The 20,209-nt window shown below is 44.2% G+C and overlaps 2 protein-coding genes across 2 annotated transcripts in view; both read left to right on the top strand.

Annotated features, from left to right (window-relative positions):
* The window catches only part of LOC137412320 (FERM domain-containing protein 6), a 125,953-nt gene extending 122,691 nt beyond the window's left edge, over positions 1-3,262 (top strand). Inside the window, exon 14 of the transcript XR_010981469.2 lies at positions 3,198-3,262. The gene's annotated coding sequence lies outside the window, so the exon portion shown is untranslated. The remainder of the gene's footprint in view (positions 1-3,197) is intronic.
* A 7,283-nt stretch (positions 3,263-10,545) lies between these two features.
* LOC137418652 (guanine nucleotide-binding protein G(I)/G(S)/G(O) subunit gamma-2-like) lies at positions 10,546-20,209 on the top strand. Its single transcript, XM_068104752.1, has 3 exons — positions 10,546-10,632; positions 16,693-16,880; positions 19,785-20,209. The coding sequence occupies exons 2-3, from the start codon at positions 16,794-16,796 to the stop codon at positions 19,911-19,913; spliced, it is 216 nt and encodes a 71-aa protein (XP_067960853.1). The 5' UTR covers positions 10,546-10,632; positions 16,693-16,793; the 3' UTR covers positions 19,914-20,209.

Genomic DNA, 20,209 nt, shown 5'->3' with positions numbered 1-20,209 from the left:
TGCAGGCTACGTGTTGTCGTGTAATTAACTGTAGGGCATTTCTTTTAAAAAGGACATACATAACGGGGTTTCCTTTTATTTCTCAACCATAACAATATACACAGTATGTGTGTGTGTGTGTGTGTGTGTGTGTGTGTGTGTGTGTGTGTGTGTGTGTACATATGTATTATAGTTACACAAGCATAAAATATACACAGTGTGTGTGTAAACATCTGTAATTACCAACTAAATTACACCTCATCATATATTTTGTTAATAACATCAATAATCATCTCCCAGTTACAATAATAGCAATTGTTAACATTTATCCCCAAAAAATATATTGTTGTATTTGTTTTTTTTTCATTCCCCACCAGTCATTTTCTTTAACCAGAAAAATACTCCATAGTTCCTCCAAAGACAGCATCAATCTACAATAGTCCTTTTAAATCCATTTTTCTCTTACCAAAATTAACCCAGGTTTTTAACCAGTGACTTTGTCGAAACTCCAACACTCGATCCAGCAGACAAACACCATCTTGAATTTATGTTACGTATTACCTCCCCAAACCCCGGTCACGGTGCACCTCAGAATCTAGAGCGGGAACGCGGCAGAAAGATTTGTTATTTTGAGTGTTCTAATAAACCATGATAAAACCACACCAATGCAATTGTAGAACAAAACAAGTAACTATTAAGAACTCTCACATACACAATGATAACACTATTCAAGAAAATACAATGAAAATGTCACTTGCATGAAATGAACAATACAGTACATATGATGGTACCATCATTCCCCAATGCTCTCAAAGCAATGAACTCACGATATGCCAAACGTGAGTGGCATGTAACATTCCCCAAAGTCCGGCACGGATCCCCATGCTCGTTGAAGTCGTGCAGAACGACGTGAACAGGCAGGTATCGGCATGGTGGCGGACGAGGAGTTACGAGGTGAGAGGTCGATATGGGAATGGAGCCGATATGTAAACCAACGGTGCTCCACACGGTGAGGTTGATATGGAAATCCCCAACGACACGACAAGATGAACCAAGCGACACGACGAGATGCCCCTTCTTCTTCGAGGACAAAATGGCGTATATGCCCATAATGGAGGGTCTTGATTTCTCCAACGACGACTCACACTTGGTGATAAACCCTGAGACGCAGGTTTAATTACACTCGCAATATGACGATGTCGCACAATCCCTTTCACGGGAAACCTCAACTCATTCGCAACCAATATCAAAAAAGTCCACTCGCAGTCTCGATGCGACTCACGGCTGTATCTCTCTCAAGGCTGTTCTCCTCCTCCTCCTCCTTCCGGTTTCTTTGCCGCGTTTTCCTTTTTCCTCCACAAACATTTCTTTTTATCTCTTACTAAAGTCATCTCCATTTCACAAAGAAATCTAAACCACAATATTACCTGAAACGAAAAATCCGAACAGTATATAATAACAACAAAGGCGGAAGCGACGAATCCATAACACTTTCTTTGATGTAAAATAACTCCCCTTAAAAATGTTTCGTATTATAGTTCAGAATTAACATATTCCGGGGTCGAGAGACAAATGAGTTCCCTAACCCCACGAAGAAGCTCTATCCCCACATCCAAACTATAATTTTATTGATCCATCGACTTTGATTTGAAGAATAAAAATTCGTTAAAAAACTTCGAATATCGATTGAAGAATAAAAAAAGTAGAAAAATAAACATTAATATAAGGGAAAGTATCACAAGATGGCCACCCTAAGAGAAAACAAGTCTTATAGTGACAATCAGTGGTTTTGGGTAAATTAATTACATGTTATATTTACGTTATGATTGATGTCCATGTTCAGAACATGTATGCAGTTTAACTGAACATTGCTCATATGAACTGACATATAGGTCCTTGAGAAGTTTCCCTCTCAGGGGCCATTTTAACCTACCCATCGGGCAAGGTGGCCCAACGAGTGGGAAAACACGGAAACCCCGATTTCAGCAAGGTCATCAATTCAAATGTCATGATGTCATGATCCCCCACTCAAGATTTCTCAAAATCAGAAGCATTGACACTAACTTTATACGCACCATTTAATCTCTCATATACCATCCTCATCATCACCATGATAAGATGATCTTCAACAGTTACAGGATGTGAGGAGTTACCATGTTGTCACTCACATTTTATCAGATGACAAAAAAAAGAGGATATTTAAAATTGTCACCAATTACAATTCATAGAATATGGTGGCCAGATAACGAAGATATTGGGAGGGACTGCAGGGGTCATACCTAGAATACGTGAATAATATTGTTATTATTGGATTCTTTGTCCATGAAAACATTAGTACAGACACGAAAATCAAGTCTACATCATTAGATTGAGCCGAGATAATAAGAAAACTATATATTTCAACGTAGAATGGTGGCCATATTGGAAAAGAAAATGTTTGACACAAGATAATTTGAAAATTTTGTCATATTTGGATTCTTTGGCCTGGAAAACATCGGGAAAAAACACCAAAGTTAAGTTCGTATCCATATTATTAGGCAATATATTTCACATTGAAAATTCCCATGTCGGCCATTTTGGGAAATGTCTGCCGCATCCACCACAGGTCAAATCCGGTTTTGAAATAAACTGTTATGGGCCATAGTAACCGTGCACCAAGTTTCATACTTGCATCACAAAGTGTACGATTTTTTTTGCTAAGTCTCCGTCTAATAGTAAGTAGGCTAATAGAGACGCAGAGATAAACAAACAAATCACCCCAAAAATCTGTACCGAAGGGGCGGGGCCAGGGAAGGCTGGCTCGAGGAGGCGTGGCTAAGCCGGTGCGCGTCTCTCTGCGGCATCGCGAAGGGTTCCCTCGATAACGTAAGGTGTGACGTCACGGCGGCGTCTCCTCTCCGCAAGGTGACGTCACGGCGGCGTCTCCTCTCTCGTTTCATTGATAACGAGTCGTCCTCATGTTCTCCTTCCTCCTTGTGTACCGTTATAGATAGCATGTGATACGTTTTCCTGTTGACGTCACGCTAATCCAGGAATATTTCGGATCGGGTTTTCCATATCTTAAACAAAGTCATCTCACCAATCCCGCATTTTAATCCACGGGTAGCTCGTTTCCTCCGTTTATCTTTCCATGACACCGCCCGTCTCCCTCCCTCTTCCCTCATCCAGCCTCTCGTCTCACAACCCTTTCTTGCCCGTTTGCCCTGTGCTCCCCACAGCCTCTTCTGGTCCGGACGCACACGGCACGTACTTATTTACGAGGACGTGAAAACGACGACGGGAGGAGGAGGAGGAGGAGGAGGAGGAGGAGGAGGAGGAGGAGGGTATGTATGGTTCTTCATGTTGTCCCGTTCGTACCGAATAAGGGCACCAGGGATGCACGAATCGTCACGAGAATTCTAGCGAGAGGGGATGGCCGATCGAGCGGTGGGGAGTGCAGGGGGGAAGTGCGGTGGAGGGAAGTGCGGTGGAGGGGAGTGCGGTGTGGAGTGCAGGGGGGGGAGTGCAGAGGGGAGTGCGGGGGGTGGGAGTGCGGTGTGGAGTGCAGGGGGGGAGGAGTGCGGGGGAGTGAGTGCAGGGGAGGGGAGTGCGGGAGGGGGGAGTTCGGGGAGGAGGAGTGCGGGGAGGAGGGAGTGCGGGGAGGGGGGAGTGTGGGGAGGATGGAGTGCAGGGAGGGGGGAGTGCGGGGGAGGGAGTGCGGGGAGGGTGGAGTGCGGTGTGGAGTACAGGGGGAAGGGGAGGAGTGCGGGGGGGGGTGAGGAGTGCGGGGGGGGGGGGTGAGGAGTGCGGCGTGGAGTGGGGGGGGAGGGGTATACTGTGTGGAGTGGGGGGTTATCTCATATGACACTTTTGGCCTATGTTGAACACGATGCTCCCACCACTCGGTAGAGCACATACCTCCACCAGGCTGAAGGGTTTACATTTTGTATCCCACTGATGGGCCAGATCTGGATCTGGACCTGAACAAAAGTCGAATCCGCCTGTTTTTGTCACCTAACCAACTCATCCACCTAGTTTTGTCATAACCCTTATATTGTTATTGCTATTTTTTAGTTATCGTGCTATATATATATCGCTTTTGGCCCCATCTTTCAATGGTGAAGAATCAAAAAAAATTATCGGATCCGGATGTTCACCAAAATCGAATCAATTCTTCCGTGTCACACTCCCAACCTGTCCACCAAGTTTTGTCCAAATCAGTCCACAACATTTTGAGATATCCTGCTCACAGACAAGCAAACAAGCATGAAAGATGTCATGCAGAACACGATACTTGTGAAATCCCTAAAACAAATTTGACCTTAAAAATAATTGGTGGTTGAATTCAGTTTGCTGATATGAAAATCTTCTTCAAATTTCAAGTTGATCGGATGATAATTGAGGATTTTATAAATCTGACAAAGTTGACCTTTGGCCTATGCTGACCTCAAAATTAGTTGGTGGTTGAATTCACTGACCTGATATGCAAATCTTCTTCTAATTTCAAGTTGATCGGATGAAAATTGAGGACTTTGGAAATCTGACAAAGCTGGTTACCTTTGCCCTATGTTAACCTTTTGACCTCAAAATAAATAGGTTCTCCCTTATGACCATTTGGTGAAGTTTCGTTTAGATCGGTTTAAAATTGTGACCTGTAGGCGATTGACACAGACAGAAATAAGCAGACAAACAGGGGTGAAATCATAACCTTTGTCCACCTTCGGGGGTGCAGGTAATAATATTGAGAAGAGCCTCATATTCCACAGAATCCATGAAAAACCGATGTGATTTTGGGGCCCCAGTCCAGAGGGGAGAGCTGTACTCCATTAAACTACGGACAAAATCCATGCAAGCTGCAAGTATGTATGATGTTCCAATGAATTGCTGAACGATGGAGGACACCAGGCTGCGGCTGGCTCTGGAGGGCAGCTTTGCTGTGTGGTTGGCCCGGTGGAAGTCGTGGCTGATAGTGTAGCCTAGAAGTTGTATAGAGTGAACCTCTGCAAGTGGTTGACCATGGAAATAGACAGGTGGGTGGGTTTGATGATCCTTCTGGAGTGACTTGGTGAGATAATGAGATTTTCCATGATTGAAGGACATGTTCCCTTTATTATTGGAGGTGTCAAAAAAGAGGAACAAATGAGTGCAGGTGTCAAAAAGGAGGAACAAATGAGTGCAAGTGTCAAAAAAGAGGAACAAAAGAGTGGAGGTGTCAAAAAAGAGGAACAAAAGAGTGGAGGTGTCAAAAAAGAGGCACAAAAGAATGGAGGTGTCAAAAAAGAGGAACAAATGAGTGGAGGTGTCAAAAAAGAGGAACAAATGAATGGAGGTGTCAAAAGAGAGGAACAAATGAGTGTAGGTGTCAAAAAAGAGGAACAAATGAGTGGAGGTGTCAAAAAAGAGGAACAAATGAGCGCAGGTGTCAAAAAAAGAGGAACAAATGAGTGGAGGTGTCAAAAAAGAGGAACAAAAGAGTGGAGGTGTCAAAAAAGAGGCACAAAAGAATGGAGGTGTCAAAAAAGAGGAACAAATGAGTGGAGGTCTCAAAAAAGAGGAACAAATGAATGGAGGTGTCAAAAGAGAGGAACAAATGAGTGTAGGTGTCAAAAAAGAGGAACAAATGAGTGGAGGTGTCAAAAAAGAGGAACAAATGAGCGCAGGTGTCAAAAAAAGAGGAACAAATGAGTGGAGGTGTCAAAAAAGAGGAACAAATGAGTGCAGGTGTCAAAAAAGAGGAACAAAAGAGTGGAGGTGTCAAAAAAGAGGAACAAAAGAGTGGAGGTGTCAAAAAAGAGGCACAAAAGAATGGAGGTGTCAAAAAAGAGGAACAAATGAGTGGAGGTGTCAAAAAAGAGGAACAAATGAGCGCAGGTGTCAAAAAAGAGGAACAAATGAGTGGAGGTGTCAAAAAAGAGGAACAAATGAGTGGAGGTGTCAAAAAAGAGGAACAAATGAGTGCAGGTGTAAAAAAAGAGGAACAAATGAGTGGAGATGTCAAAAAAGAGGAACAAATGAGTGGAGGTGTCAAAAAAGAGGAACATGAGTGGAGGTGTCAAAAAAGAGGCACAAATGAGTGGAGGTGTCAAAAAAGAGGAACAAATGAGTGGAGGTGTCAAAAAAGAGGAACAAATGAGGAGGTGTAAAACAAAAGAGGAACAAATGAGTGGAGGTGTCAAAAAAGAGGAACAAATGAGTGGAGGTGTCAAAAAAGAGGAACTAATGAGTGGAGGTGTCAAAAAAGAGGAACAAATGAGTGGTGTCAAAAAAGAGGAACAAATGAGTGGAGGTGTCAAAAAAGAGGAACAAATGAGTGGAGGTGTCAACAAAGAGGAACAAATGAATGGAGGTGTCAAAAAAGAGGAACAAATGAGGGGAGGTGTCAAAAAAGAGGAACAAATGAGTGGTGTCAAAAAAGAGGCACAAATGAGTGGAGCTGTCAAAAAAGAGGGATAAATGAGTGCAGGTGTCAAAAAAGAGGAACAAATGAATGGAGGTGTCAAATAAGAGGACCAAATGAGGAGGTGTCAAAAAAGAGGAACAAATGAATGGAGGTGTCAAAAAAGAGGACCAAATGAATGGAGGTGTCAAAAAAGAGGACCAAATGAGGGTGTCAAAAAAGAGGAACAAATGAGTGCAGGTGTCAAAAAAGAGGAACAAATGAGTGGAGGTGTCAAAAAAGAGGAACAAATGAGTGGATGTGTCAAAAAAAGAGTAACAAATGAGTGGAGGTGTCAAAAATAGAGGAACAAATGAGTGGAGGTGTCAAAAAAAGAGGAACAGATGAGTGGAGGCATAAAACAAAAGAGGAACAAATGAGTGGAGGTGTTGAAAAAAGAGGAACAAATGAGTGGAGGTGTCAAAAAAAGAGGAACAAATGAGTGGAGGTGTCTAAAAAAAGAGGAACAAATGAGGAGGTGTAAAACAAAAGAGGAACAAATGAGTGGAGGTGTTCAAAAAAGAGGAACAAATGAGTGGAGGTGTCAAAAAAAGAGGAACAAATGAGTGGAGGTGTCAAAAAAAGAGGAACAAATGAGTGGAGGTGTAAAACAAAAGAGGAACAAATGAGGAGGTGTAAAACAAAAGAGGAACAAATGAGTGGAGGTGAGGATCAAAAGAGTGGAGGTATCAAAAAAAGAGGAACAAAAGAGTGGAGGTGGTAAAAAAAAGAGGAACAAATGAGTGGAGGTGTCGTAAAACAAAAGAGGAACAAATGACTGGAGGTGTAAAACAAAAGAGGAACAAATGAGTGAAGGTGTAAAACAAAAGAGGAACAAAAGCGTGGAGGTGTCAAAAAAAGAGGAACAAAAGAGTGGAGGTGTTAAAAAAAGAGGAACAAAAGAGTGGAGGTGTTAAAAAAAGAGGAACAAATGAGGGAAGGTGTAAAACAAAAGAGGAACAAATGAGTAAAGGTGTAAAACAAAAGACGAACAAATGAGTGGAGGTGAGGGAGGAACAAAAGAGTGGAGGTGTTTAAAAAAGGGGAACAAATGAGTGAAGGTGCAAAACAAAAGAGGACCAAATGAGTGGAGGTGTTAAAAAAAGAGGAACAAATGAGTGGAGGTGTTAAAAAAAGAGGAACAAATGAGTGAAGGTGTCAAAAAAAGAGGAACAAATGAGTGAAGGTGTCAAAAAAAGGAACAAATGAGTGGAGGTGTAAAACAAAAGAGGAACAAATGAGTGGAGGTGTAAAACAAAAGAGGAACAAATGAGGAGGTGCAAAACAAAAGAGGAACAAATGAGTGGAGGTGAAAAACAAGAGGAACAAATGAGTGGAGGTGTCAAAAAAAGAGGAACAAATGAGTGGAGGTGTTGAAAAAAGAGGAACAAATGAGTGGAGGTGTCAAAAAAAGAGGAACAAATGAGTGGAGGTGTCAAAAAAAGAGGAACAAATGAGTGGAGGTGTCAAAAAAAGAGGAACAAATGAGTGGAGGTGTCAAAAAAAGAGGAACAAATGAGTTGAGGTGTAAAACAAAAGAGGAACAAATGAGTGGAGGTGTAAAATAAAAGAGGAACAAATGAGTGGAGGTGTCAAAAATAGAGGAACAAATGAGTGGAGGTGTCAAAAAAAGAGGAACAAATGAGTGGAGGCATAAAACAAAAGAGGAACAAATGAGTGGAGGTGTTGAAAAAAGAGGAACAAATGAGTGGAGGTGTCAAAAAAAGAGGAACAAATGAGTGGAGGTGTCTAAAAAAAGAGGAACAAATGAGTGGAGGTGAAAAACAGAGGAACAAATGAGTGGAGGTGTTCAAAAAAGAGGAACAAATGAGTGGAGGTGTCAAAAAAAGAGGAACAAATGAGTGGAGGTGTCAAAAAAAGAGGAACAAATGAGGAGGTGTAAAACAAAAGAGGAACAAATGAGTGGAGGTATAAAACAAGAGGAACAAATGAGTGGAGGTGTAAAACAAAAGAGGAACAAATGAGTGGAGGTGTCAGGTTTGCCACCCATATTGAGAAAGGAAGTTCCTTCATAGCTCTGACCTTGCCGCAGGTCTATGTACGAGAGCCGAGAGCATTATATAGGATCGCTGCAGATGAAGCAGGACACACCTGTGCATGAGAGCATTGTATAGGATCGCTGCAGATGAAGCAGGACACACCTGTGCATGAGAGCATTATATAGGATCGCTGGAGATGAAGCAGGACACACCTGTGCATGAGAGCATTATATGGGATCGCTGCAGATGAAACAGGACACACCTGCGCATGAGAGCATTATATAGGATCGCTGCAGATGAAACAGGACACACCTGTGCATGAGAGCATTATATAGGATCGCTGCAGATGAAGCAGGACACACCTGTGCATGAGAGCATTATATAGGATCGCTGCAGATGAAGCAGGACACACCTGTGCATGAGAGCATTATATAGGATCGCTGCAGATGAAGCAGGACACACCTGTGCATGAGAGCATTATATGGTTTCGCTGCAGATGAAGCAGGACATACCTGTGCATGAGAGCATTATATAGGATCGCTGCAGATGAAGCAGGACACACCTGTGCATGAGAGCATTATATGGGATCGCTGCAAATGAAGCAGGACATACCTGTGCATGAGAGCATTATATAGGATCGCTGCAGATGAAACAGGACACACCTGTGCATGAGAGCATTATATTGGATCGCTGCAGATGAAGCAGGACACACCTGTGCATGAGAGCATTATGTGGGATCGCTGCAGATGAAGCAGGACATACCTGTGCATGAGAGCATTATATAGGATCGCTGCAGATGAAGCAGGACACACCTGTGCATGAGAGCATTTTATGGGATCGCTGCAAATGAAGCAGGACATACCTGTGCATGAGAGCATTATATAGGATCGCTGCAGATGAAACAGGACACACCTGTGCATGAGAGCATTATATAGGATCGCTGCAGATGAAACAGGACACACCTGTGCATGAGAGCAGGCTTTTGTGATATATTTCCCAGCAGAATCAATTTTGGATCAGGATGAGATTGAAGATGAATCTTACCGAGCCAATCGGCTCAGGCAAAGAACTTTCTTTAAAAACCGCATCAAAACATCTGGAGACGACACGAGGAAGGAGCCGGTCAAATCAAATGACGCCCCCGGTCAAATCAAATGACGCCCCCGGTCAAATCAAATGACGCCCCCGGTCAAATCAGATGACGCCCCCGGTCAAATCAGATGACGCCCCCGGTCAAATCAGATGACGCCCCCGGTCAAATCAGATGACGCCCCCGGTCAAATCAGATGACGCCCCCGGTCAAATCGAATGACGCCCCCGGTCAAATCGAATGACGCCGCCGGTCAAATCGAATGACGCCCCCGGTCAAATCGAATGACGCCGCCGGTCAAATCAAATGACGCCCCCGGTCAAATCAAATGACGCCCCCGGTCAAATCAAATGACGCCGCCGGTCAAATCAAATGACGCCGCCGGTCAAATCAAATGACGCCGCCGGTCAAATCAAATGACGCCGCCGTTCAAATCAAATGACGCCCCCGGTCAAATCAAATGACGCCCCCGGTCAAATCAAATGACGCCGCCGGTCAAATCAAATGACGCCGCCGGTCAAATCAAATGACGCCCCCGGTCAAATCAAATGACGGCCCCCGGTCAAATCAAATGACGCCCCCTGTCAAATCAAATGACGCCGCCGGTCAAATCAAATGACGCCCCCGGTCAAATCAAATGACGCCCCCGGTCAAATCAAATGACGCCGCCGGTCAAATCAAATGACGCCCCCGGTCAAATCAAATGACGCCCCCGGTCAAATCAAATGACGGCCCCCGGTCAAATCAAATGATGCCCCCGGTCAAATCAAATGATGCCCCCGGTCAAATCAAATATACTGGAGTTGATGTATTCAAGATATGTGGACTCTGATGATAAAAAGCAGAGGCTAAATGCTCTGAAAAAATAAAATACACCACCCTTAATGTATTTTACAGTTTATACCACTTATATATCACACTCCATTACCCTCTAAGATTTCTGAAGTTTGTGTTTTATACCTGAGACCATTTTCAAGGTCGGGCCTCCATCCATGCCAAGGGCTCAAGGATATTTCTCATGCTAACCCTTGTTATTTTTGGTCGGTCAGATTCTAGAGGAGGTGAAATTCTACCTAGACCGGGGAGGGTGATGTTGGAAGAGGTTGGGAGAAAACTTTGCCAATGGAACATCTTACCTCCTGAATCTGGTAATGACAGAGATTTAGGATGGGACTTCACAGATTGGGTCAGACCCATGAACTCGCACAGTGCGACATCTTGTACGTTGTTGTTGTATATTGTTGTCGCTGTTGTATCTCATGCAATATTTCATGTAAATTTGTTTGTTGTTTTTGCTACCTGTTTTATATTGTTCAAGGCCTCACACGGCCTATCCTCAAGTATAATGCTTCTACCTTCTCAACATCATCCTATTTCTCCTCCTCACTTCAAAAAATCATTTTTAAAAAATCTTTCACGCACTAAATCTCAACGATCGATCTCGTTTCTACTTGAATTTCTTTCTGTCTGTTCTCCCCCCTTTTATAAACATCAACGTCTCCAAACTGAATCTCCATTAAATATAAATGCCTTTCTTCCTTTAAAAGCATTAAAACAAAATGCATCTCAAACCTTGCATCTCCTTCAGAAATGCTCCACGTGTTCTACTTCCTCAAAACAATCCCTTGTATTCATCTTCTTCTTCTTCTTCACAAGCTTTTGCCAACCAAGCATATTCGGTCCACCAAGTTCACCAACCATCCTCCCGCACTTATAGCTCCACGTTTCTCTATACTTTCAACAAAAGATCTCATCTCCCTTCCCTTTGATCTTAATCTCCATTTGTCAAAGTTGGGACTTTGGAATCAGATTAAGCATCCACCCCCACAATTTCCCCTCAAAGCTTCATGCCCCCCCCACCCCCCACCTTTATTCATCCCTCCTTACCCCACCATCTCGATCCTTCCTCCAAACCCCACACACTGGATCTTTCCCCACAACCCCACAGAGTCCTTCCTGCAACCTCCAACCTGACAGGTCCCTCAATCCAGGCCGCTACTCATAAACTGGACATCATCCGTTTAACTTTAACAGAATCTTTCCTCCCACAAGACGTCCCCGACTCCTTAGTGTTATGATCTCCTCTGATTTGATATGTCTGAACCACACCCCGGTGGTGGAGTTGCACTTCACATCAACAACTCAATTTCTCACTGTCCTTGTACTAATCTTACACCCCAAACCCCCAAGAGTACCTCTGGGTGCGATTTACCAGCTGCTCCCACCTCTTGTTTGTCTGTGTGTTGTGCCATCCCCCTCACAGTGACGACTCAATCTACATCTCTCTCTTACACATTTCATTTTGTTTTAGTGGGGATTTTGTGGGCATTTAAATTGTCACCAAGCAACTTGGCTGGGTGTGGGTACCTCTCTCACCTGCCGTGGCACTTCAGCAAAGGAATTCTGTGACTTCATGGGACTGACTCAATCTGTGAACTTTCCAACCTGGATTTCTCCCAATGGCAAATCCTCATTTCTGGACAAAATGACAAACTTCCCTGCAAATGTGTCCTCTTTCTCTGCTCCAATTGGTTCACCTGATCATGTGCGTGTGAAGGTCACCCTCTCTCTCGTTGTTCTCAAAGCTGCCTCAATGCCGGCGTGTCTGGCAGTCCACTCAAGCAGATTGGCAGGAACTGCAAGCAGCCAGCTCTCTTCAGGACTGGTCTCCCATATCTACTGCCGCTGATGTTAACTCAACCTGGGAATTCTTCCACAGAAACCTGCTCTCTCTCATGCACAGATTCTTCCCATGTCGTCTTCAATTATCCCACCCATGGTACACTGAATCCTGTGGTGAGGCAGTTGCTCAGAACCAACTTGCCTTCTCTTCCTGGAAGGCTAATCCGACCGAAGACAATCTCAATGCATTCCAAAAATGCCGCCACAAGTGTGTCCAGAAAACAACATCTGTCCAAACTCAAAAAGAACTTTCAAATTTGTCTCCCTCCTCTAAAACCTGGTGGGGCCTTGTTACGTCTGTCTCTGGAGTATGCTCCCTTTCCATCCCTGACCTCTCTTCAAATGGCATCATAGCCACTTCCGCTCACGAGAAGGCTGAATGCCTCAATTTTGTGTTTCACTCCAAATATTGTGTCCCCAATCCCTCACTCGCAGTACCCATCCTTCCCTGTCGTACCTGACTGCTCCTACACTCTGTATCATTTGCACCTGAAAAGGTGGAGAAGGTTCTTTCAACTCTGATTCTGATACTGAACTGGATGGCATCAGTTCATGTGTCCTAAAATCTTGCTCTGCTCCTCTCACACATCCTCTCTCTGCCCTTTTCACCCTACCATTTGCCCGAGGTCATCTTCCATCTGCTTGAAAATACAACAACACTGCATCACATAAAAAGGTGCAAAAACGAATCGCCTTAACTACAGACCTACCGGCTTACTTCCAGTCATCAGCAAGGTCATAGAATCCATCATCGCAGTTGATATGAAATCCTTCCTTTCCTCCGAAAACCTTACCTCGGATCACCAATTTGGTTTCAGTCCAGGTCATTCCACCATTCTCTCTGGACATATCTCATGCTTTTGATACAGTCTGGCATCATACGATGTGCTATTCATGGAATTCTTCATCTCCTCTGCCCCATGTCAAGCAATGACAGGTCCTTTTCCTGATCTTCATCAACGATATCTCTGACTCCATGGAAAATCCCCTTTGTCTATTTGCTGACAACTGCACCCTCTGCCATGACATCCCTCATCCTCCAGACAGGAAGGCCGCAGCCTCTTCCCTCTCTTTAGACCTCGAAATAAATTACAAAATGGTCAAACACTTGGAATATGTGTTTCAATCTTGCCAAATCTCACACTCTCACCATCTCTCTGCAAAAGTACCATCTGGCAAACCCTTCAATCTACTTCCTCAACAATTCACTTGAGGAAGTTAAGTCATTCTCCTGGGTCTCACTATCAGCCATGATCTTTCGTGAGCGAACCATATTTCATCAAAGTTTTCTTCCAAAGGCAGTCGCTGATTGGGCATCCTCCGTCGTACAAGGTCCTTCCTTGACATACGTGAACTTCTATCCAACTGTAAAGTCTTCGTCTGCAGCTTGATGGAGTACTGTTCTCCCCTCTGAGCTGGCTGAGCTTTACGCTACGAAAATCAAGGCCTTAAAGAATATTTTAATCTCCCGCATTGAAGTCGAGTCGATTAGTTCGCCATCATAGGCACATCGGTGGTGGTCTTCTGCTTCCTCCTTTCTGGTCTTAAAACCTCTGCTCTTTCCGTGATTTGTCTCCCACTCCCCTCAGGTTTCTGCAGGGCACACACGGTCCACCATCAACCCCCTTTTGGTGAAACTACCTAAATCCAGGATCAATGCTCACCTCCACACATTCATTCCTCCTTTACCCCACATGTGGAACCAACTTCTTCATTCTCTTCAATTTCATTCTTCACTCCAGGTCTTCAAGACAGCTGTCCACCACCATATCAGATCATCCCCAAATCCCAAACCATGATCTTTTCTATCCTAGTTAACTCCCACCCCAATCCCTCCTCCTTCCAAATTTCCAGTTTTCTCTCCTGAGTTTTCTTCTGTATCCATCTTGTCCACACAATGCATCCTCTCCAGCCCCCATTCCTCCCCACACCCATTGTTTATCCAAGTCTGCCTCGATCTTGACCTTCAGCTCTGCTGTTGGTGTTTCCCCTCTCTCTACTTTCCTCTGTCCTGTTGTGTCCTGATAAAATATCTGTCCGTTCAGTGTACTAGTACGAGCTCTTCCAGGAGCCTCAACTATGTGTACAAAAAAAGCCTTAGCACTGCTGTTGTTGGTTGTTGTACAGCCAAGTGCGAGCCAACTAGCAGGATGGCAGTTGTAATTGCTGTAGAGTAGGAAGAAAGAACTGGGGTGAACGGCCATTACGAGGTTCACATTCACAGAAAATTGAGTAGTAATGACAGAGGTAAAACATTATTTTAATAAATAATGATATGGGTGATGAGTGCACCATGGAAGCTTTAGATACCATGGGCTGGCAGGATGGCCTCAAGGTACACCCACTCACCTCTAAGCTAAGATGTCTAGCCTGGGTTTGAATCTTGGCCCAGCTATAAACTGTCATCCTGGTGTTCCGCAGGCTGGGTGATTCATCACTGTATGTGCCATCCCTTGAATGAACGTTAAATTGGGCTTCCCATCTGCCAACATTAACGTGGTGGACGTTAAAGATCCCACAGGTGTCCTTCACAAAGAGCCGGCGAGTTGCTGCCAGTGCACGAACAAATTCCAAATTCCTGTCCTAACTACTTAGTTGAGCAGTAGGCCTAACCAGCCGGTTCGTTTAAGACTTTAAGACTTGGGTCAAAAACCTCCCCATGCCAATCTCACAAGAACGTGGGAATAATTGTGGTTGTTAAAGAAGAGAAAGACAGACACCACGCAGACGTTAGGTATTTGCAGGGAGGAATGCATAACCAGATGTTCTGCAAAGTCAGGAAAGGTTCCTGCGAAGCATGGGCTGTGGCGGTTCCAGTTAACAAAAACAGTGAAAGCACCACTGGGGTAGGGTCAGGCCTGTGAAAGCCAGGGGTGGAGAATGAGAAATTGGGAACATCCTGTGAAAGGAACTTTTTATTATTAATCAAGAACAATGTCCAAACCAAAAACAAACTTTCAGAGATTCATGACATTTGAATGGATTCCTCTAATATTGGTGGTTCATAGTTGGAGAAAGGGAAGTGAGCCGAGAGGGTTTGGAGGGGTTCACAGGCGCTTACACTGAGTCTCGGCAAAGCGCGGTTCAGTGAAGTGTATGGCTGTGGAAAGTGCAAATCAAAGAGGGACTGTATGAACCAGGAAGGATGGAAGGAAAGGTTTCAGAAGAGGGATGTGTGGATGTGGTGAAGTAGGGAATGCCACGATACCCAGTTAAGCTGCGAGGGAAGAAAGCAAGTAATGAGTAGTCGCGGTTGGTAATTAGAGCGTTTTCTCTTTTAAAACGTTGTTGTTGTTGTTGAGAAAGATCTTTGTATTTTCATCTATTACCATAACAAACCTGCTGGACACAGGCACCTCCATGGTCTCTCCAATTTTTACCTCTGAGCTTTCAGCACATATGTTGAGACCATTGCTCCTCTTTCATTTGCAACTTCTTCACTCAATTTGTCGTACCGCCTCTGTACGTTCTTGTCTTCCAGTTTCCCCCATTACTCCACTTTCCGTCTGTTAATCCATCGTCCCTTGAGGTTCCACTCTACCTTGTGCCTCAGCACCTGTGCATGGGGGGCTAGAGATGGGTGAGGGGTTGGTCATTGCAATGACTAAATCACCCAATAATATTTTTACTCCAAATAATAAAAATCGGACCGCAGGTCCCGAAACTCACCTGGATGCTGGATCAGGAGAAACAGTCACTCAAACCCCCACAGACCCCCCCCCCCACCCCACCCCCTTTTAGGCCCTGATATTCTTTACGCCGTAAACAAACTTTAGTACCTCACGGGTGGTGAAGGTTGTGCTCAAGTTTCATCCACGTTGTGTGTTTGGTTCAAGCGATAATGACCGAAGTGTTTATGGACTCACTCACTCACTCACTTACCTACGAACACTGCTTGAGGCAGTGGTCACCCGCTAAAGTCCAAGTGAGCTAAAAATTGATCTTTGCAATGAAATGTCTGTGATCTTTACAATCCTTTGATTACGTCTTGATGTTATTGATGTGGTAAAATGGACATTGGCAATGATTTGATTACATCGATCCATTTACCCCAGAGCCAGATGATTATTGTGATGTTTAATATGAGCAAATTGTTTTTACCTCCACCACCAAAGGTGGATGGAAGTTTTGTTTTCATCCCTGTGTTTGTTTGTTTGTCTGTCATGAACAAGATATCTCAAAAGGTTGGGACAGATTTGGACGAAATTTGGTGGAGAGGTTGGGCGTGTGACAGAGGAAATGATTAAGTTTTGATGAAGATCCGGATCAATGAATTTAGAAAAGTTATTCCTCACCATTGAGAGATCGGGCCAAAAGCGAGAAACACAATATCTCAAAAAGGTGTGGACGTATTTACACAAAGTTGCTTAAAGGTGACAAGAACAAGCGATTAGACTTTGGTTCAAGCCCGAATCCAGATCTGGCCTATCAGTGGGATCCAAAACGTAAACTATCCACCTTGGCGGAGGTATGCTCCTTCCCGAGTGCTGTCCTAGTTCATGGTGCTTTCATTTCCCCGATTGCAGGCCGAAGAGGAGCCATAAGGTGGTATCGCCAAGCTTCCAAGTGAAATCGTTTGCTCAGTGGAGCCCAAGGGTGTGCTGGCATTGTTGAGAAGGTTGGAAGCATGAGTGGCAGCAACATGGCCGGCATCGCAGCTGCCCGGAAAGATGTGGAACAGCTCAAATTGGAAGCCAGCATCGACCGTATCAAGGTGTGTCCCTTTACACCTAGTTAACGAGCCATTATCACCTTATGTACAATAAATGGTGCAACTTTTGGGTCGTCCTCTTCCAGATTTTTCCCTTTGAATCCCCTGCCACAATGGTCTTCTCTCTCCCCCCCAACCTTATTCAATATAGCATTCCCCTTCCCTTTTCCCCCTCCCTTCCTGCTGAGTGACACAGCATGTCCATTTTATTGTTGAATCACATGACATGGGTGAACTTTTCATTTGCCAACTGGCTGAATTTTTTGAGAGGATGTTTTCAACTAACTCATCTTCCCAAGTACTTTATCCCTGTTTGGACAGGCCTGATTCCTGCCCTGTGGGTGTCAGGCCTCATCAGAATTCAGCCTTGGAATCTGTGAACATTCTACTTCCCATTCCAACTTTCTTTCCTCTCCAAGTTTAGATTCTGAGCCTATCCCTAAACTATTATAATGACAAGAGGCAAGTTCTGCATGAAGAGGAGGAAAAGTTCTGCTTGAAGAGTAGGAAAAGGCAAACCAAACAGTTTTGAAGGATTCTAAATTTTAAATAAATTAAGTTGAGAACTGCTCAGGACATTTAAGAAACACATTTTCCATGATAATCAAATGTAATGCCCTGTGCTGCCTCCATGCAAAGGATCTCGGAGGGCGAGGGGGTAAATCACTCTGTGCAAAGGATCTCTGAGGGCGAGGGGGTAAAGCACTCCGTGCAAAGGATCTCGGAGGGCGAGGGGGTAAAGCACTCCGTGCAAAGGATCTCGGAGGGCGAGGGGGTAAAGCACACCGTGCAAAGGATCTCGGAGGGCGAGGGGGTAAACCACTCCGTGCAAAGGATCTCGGAGAGCGAGGGGGTAAACCACTTGATCAACATTTGTTTGGCCAGTCGCTCTCATCACACATTTCTGCTCAAAGGCTTTTTGTTATCGATCTATAGTCACTGTACAAAGATTAAATCAACATCCATATTGTAGATCATTCTCACGAGGAAACCCTAGTTTTGTCAGCCCTTTGTTGTATGAGGTCCCTTTTTTTTGTCAGTCCTTGTTTGCCCTAGTTTTGTCAGTATGAGGTAGAGCCATCTATTTGAACACAGCTAAGTGCTGGGAACACGGCGCTAGGGGTCAGAAGATAGGTCAGAGGTGGAGTATGCACCTTTGAGCGGTCTGGCTTTAATTTCCTCCACAGATATAAATCATCACCATGGTGCTCTTCACAGTTATGGTGTTGCGTTAAGCATGAAGTCCTTCGGAGTGATGTGAAGCCGACCGTTCCATCTGCCCTTGGGACATGTGAAAAGAGTAGGTCATCGTGTCCTGGTGCTGTGGTGAAATTCTCATTTCCTGTTCTCATCGATGAGGGACAATGCATCAGCCAGTCATCTTTTCTTTTCTTTCGTGCAAATGATACACAAAATATGGGGGTAGGCAGGTCCACTGTCATATAATTAAGTAACGGGTCCAGTTATTATTTACAACATGACAATGACTCCAAGCACGTGGCCATCGATGCCTTTTTGACGAGGAACAAGGCCAAGGTCCCTGGTAGACTCTCCCAATTTTGAGTCCTCAACTTGGAGAGGTGGGAAGAACTGATGAAAGTGACGTCCTTCCCTCTCAACTCTGTGGACATATTAATTATAGGAAGCTGTGATGGCGCAATACCTTCCTCTGCAGTCCACTCGAGCATACGGTAGTGCTGAGACCTTGGATGTGCAAACTTCTTGGATGAACGATTCTTTTCCTCAAATGATAAATCAGTTTCTTGCTTTTTAACAAGGGCTGCACAAACTTTGTTCACTACTCTACAAACAGAAGAAAGACCAATTACCACCCACAAAAGTTTTTCATGTGCCCCAATATCCCACAATATCTTTATAAACGAGTAAAGTTGGGCTTTGCGTCCGGCTGCCCTGGGCAAATCCTACATTACTTCCCTATTTGCAGAGGTGATGGATCAGGAGAATAAGCAGATCCCTTGAAATGATGCAACAAGTAGCCAGGTACTCCAGTCCATGTGCCCGTGCACGCAAAGCGAAAACCAGGGTTAAGCAATTGGTTCACTTCCGTCTGTCTGTTTGTCTGTCCACAAACGTCAATTTATGATCGATGGACAACTTAATTTAAATTGTTAGATTTTGAACACGAATCGGAACACGGACCTGCAGTTTAGCAGTACTTTGGCTCTGAATTAGTCCCGATCACACGGAGAGAACTGACATCATTATCTATTCTCTCGCTGCCTGTTTGTCCGGCAATCAAACAAAATAGAAAATCATTCTAAAGTGGAAACTTCCCGTTTTAAGGACGTCATTAAGGACACAAACAACAAGCGTGAATAACTAATGTAACGTGTTAAATAAGGTGGTGTAAAAGACGCTGCATCAACGGCGGTAAACTTCCGAATTGTTTTCCACAACCTTAAAATCTTAATCTTATTTTGATTGAATTATTATATACATTAACATTGTAGAACACAAATCGCCTTTTTAACATTTTCGAAGCTTTCCGTTTAGCAGTAGTTGGACTAAATATTACTGCATTTTACATCATCTCAACCAATCAAGTTTGCTGCTCGCAGGCCCCACTCACATCCTTGTTTCTCAAGACAGCGCTGGGTCATGTGTTCCACGAACTCTCTGGTTGAGAATGTTTCCATTGGGCATGGTTCAGGGCAATGAATATATGACACACATTTAATTCGTGGAAATCTTCTCCAAATTCCTCGCATTTCCCTTACTTTTCTCTATTCTCTTCCCCATCCCTTATACACGTATTTACTCCCACCATGTGTAACATTTTGTCAAATACAGTATTGACCGTTCCGTTCGTCACTTTAAAATAAACGGTTTAAAGAAATATCTGCCCGACTAAGCACTTCCTTTCTGATCCCTTGTTCGGCGGGCCAGGTGTCGAAGGCGTCACTGGAGCTGTTGGCGTTCTGCGAGGCTCATGCCAAGGATGATCCGCTCGTTACCCCCGTGCCTACCTCCGAAAACCCCTACCGGGAGAAAAAGCTTTTCTGCTCCATCCTGTAGGGGCTTCCCGGAGCCACGTGCCACACGTGCACCTCTGCGAGCAGGACCTGACACGTGCAACGTGCAGGTGCTACTTTCATGCATCGCTGAAAGAGGGCAACATTGACTTGGTCAAATGGTTGGGGAAAAAGAATACAAAAAAACAAACAAAAAAACAATCAAACAAATTAGTTTAACCTTAGGAGTTTTTATTTAAAAAAACAAATAAATGTATAAAGTGCCGTTAAGCATGGCGATGTTTGGATGCATGACATGTAATTTGGTTATCCCGTTTAAAATGCACCTTGGTAGAATTA

The sequence above is a fragment of the Myxine glutinosa genome, chromosome 9 (genome assembly GCF_964187855.1).
Source record: "Myxine glutinosa chromosome 9, kmMyxGlut1.1, whole genome shotgun sequence".
In the NCBI taxonomy this organism is placed as follows: Eukaryota; Metazoa; Chordata; class Myxini; order Myxiniformes; family Myxinidae; genus Myxine; species Myxine glutinosa.
This window is presented reverse-complemented; position numbering and strand designations above follow the sequence as displayed.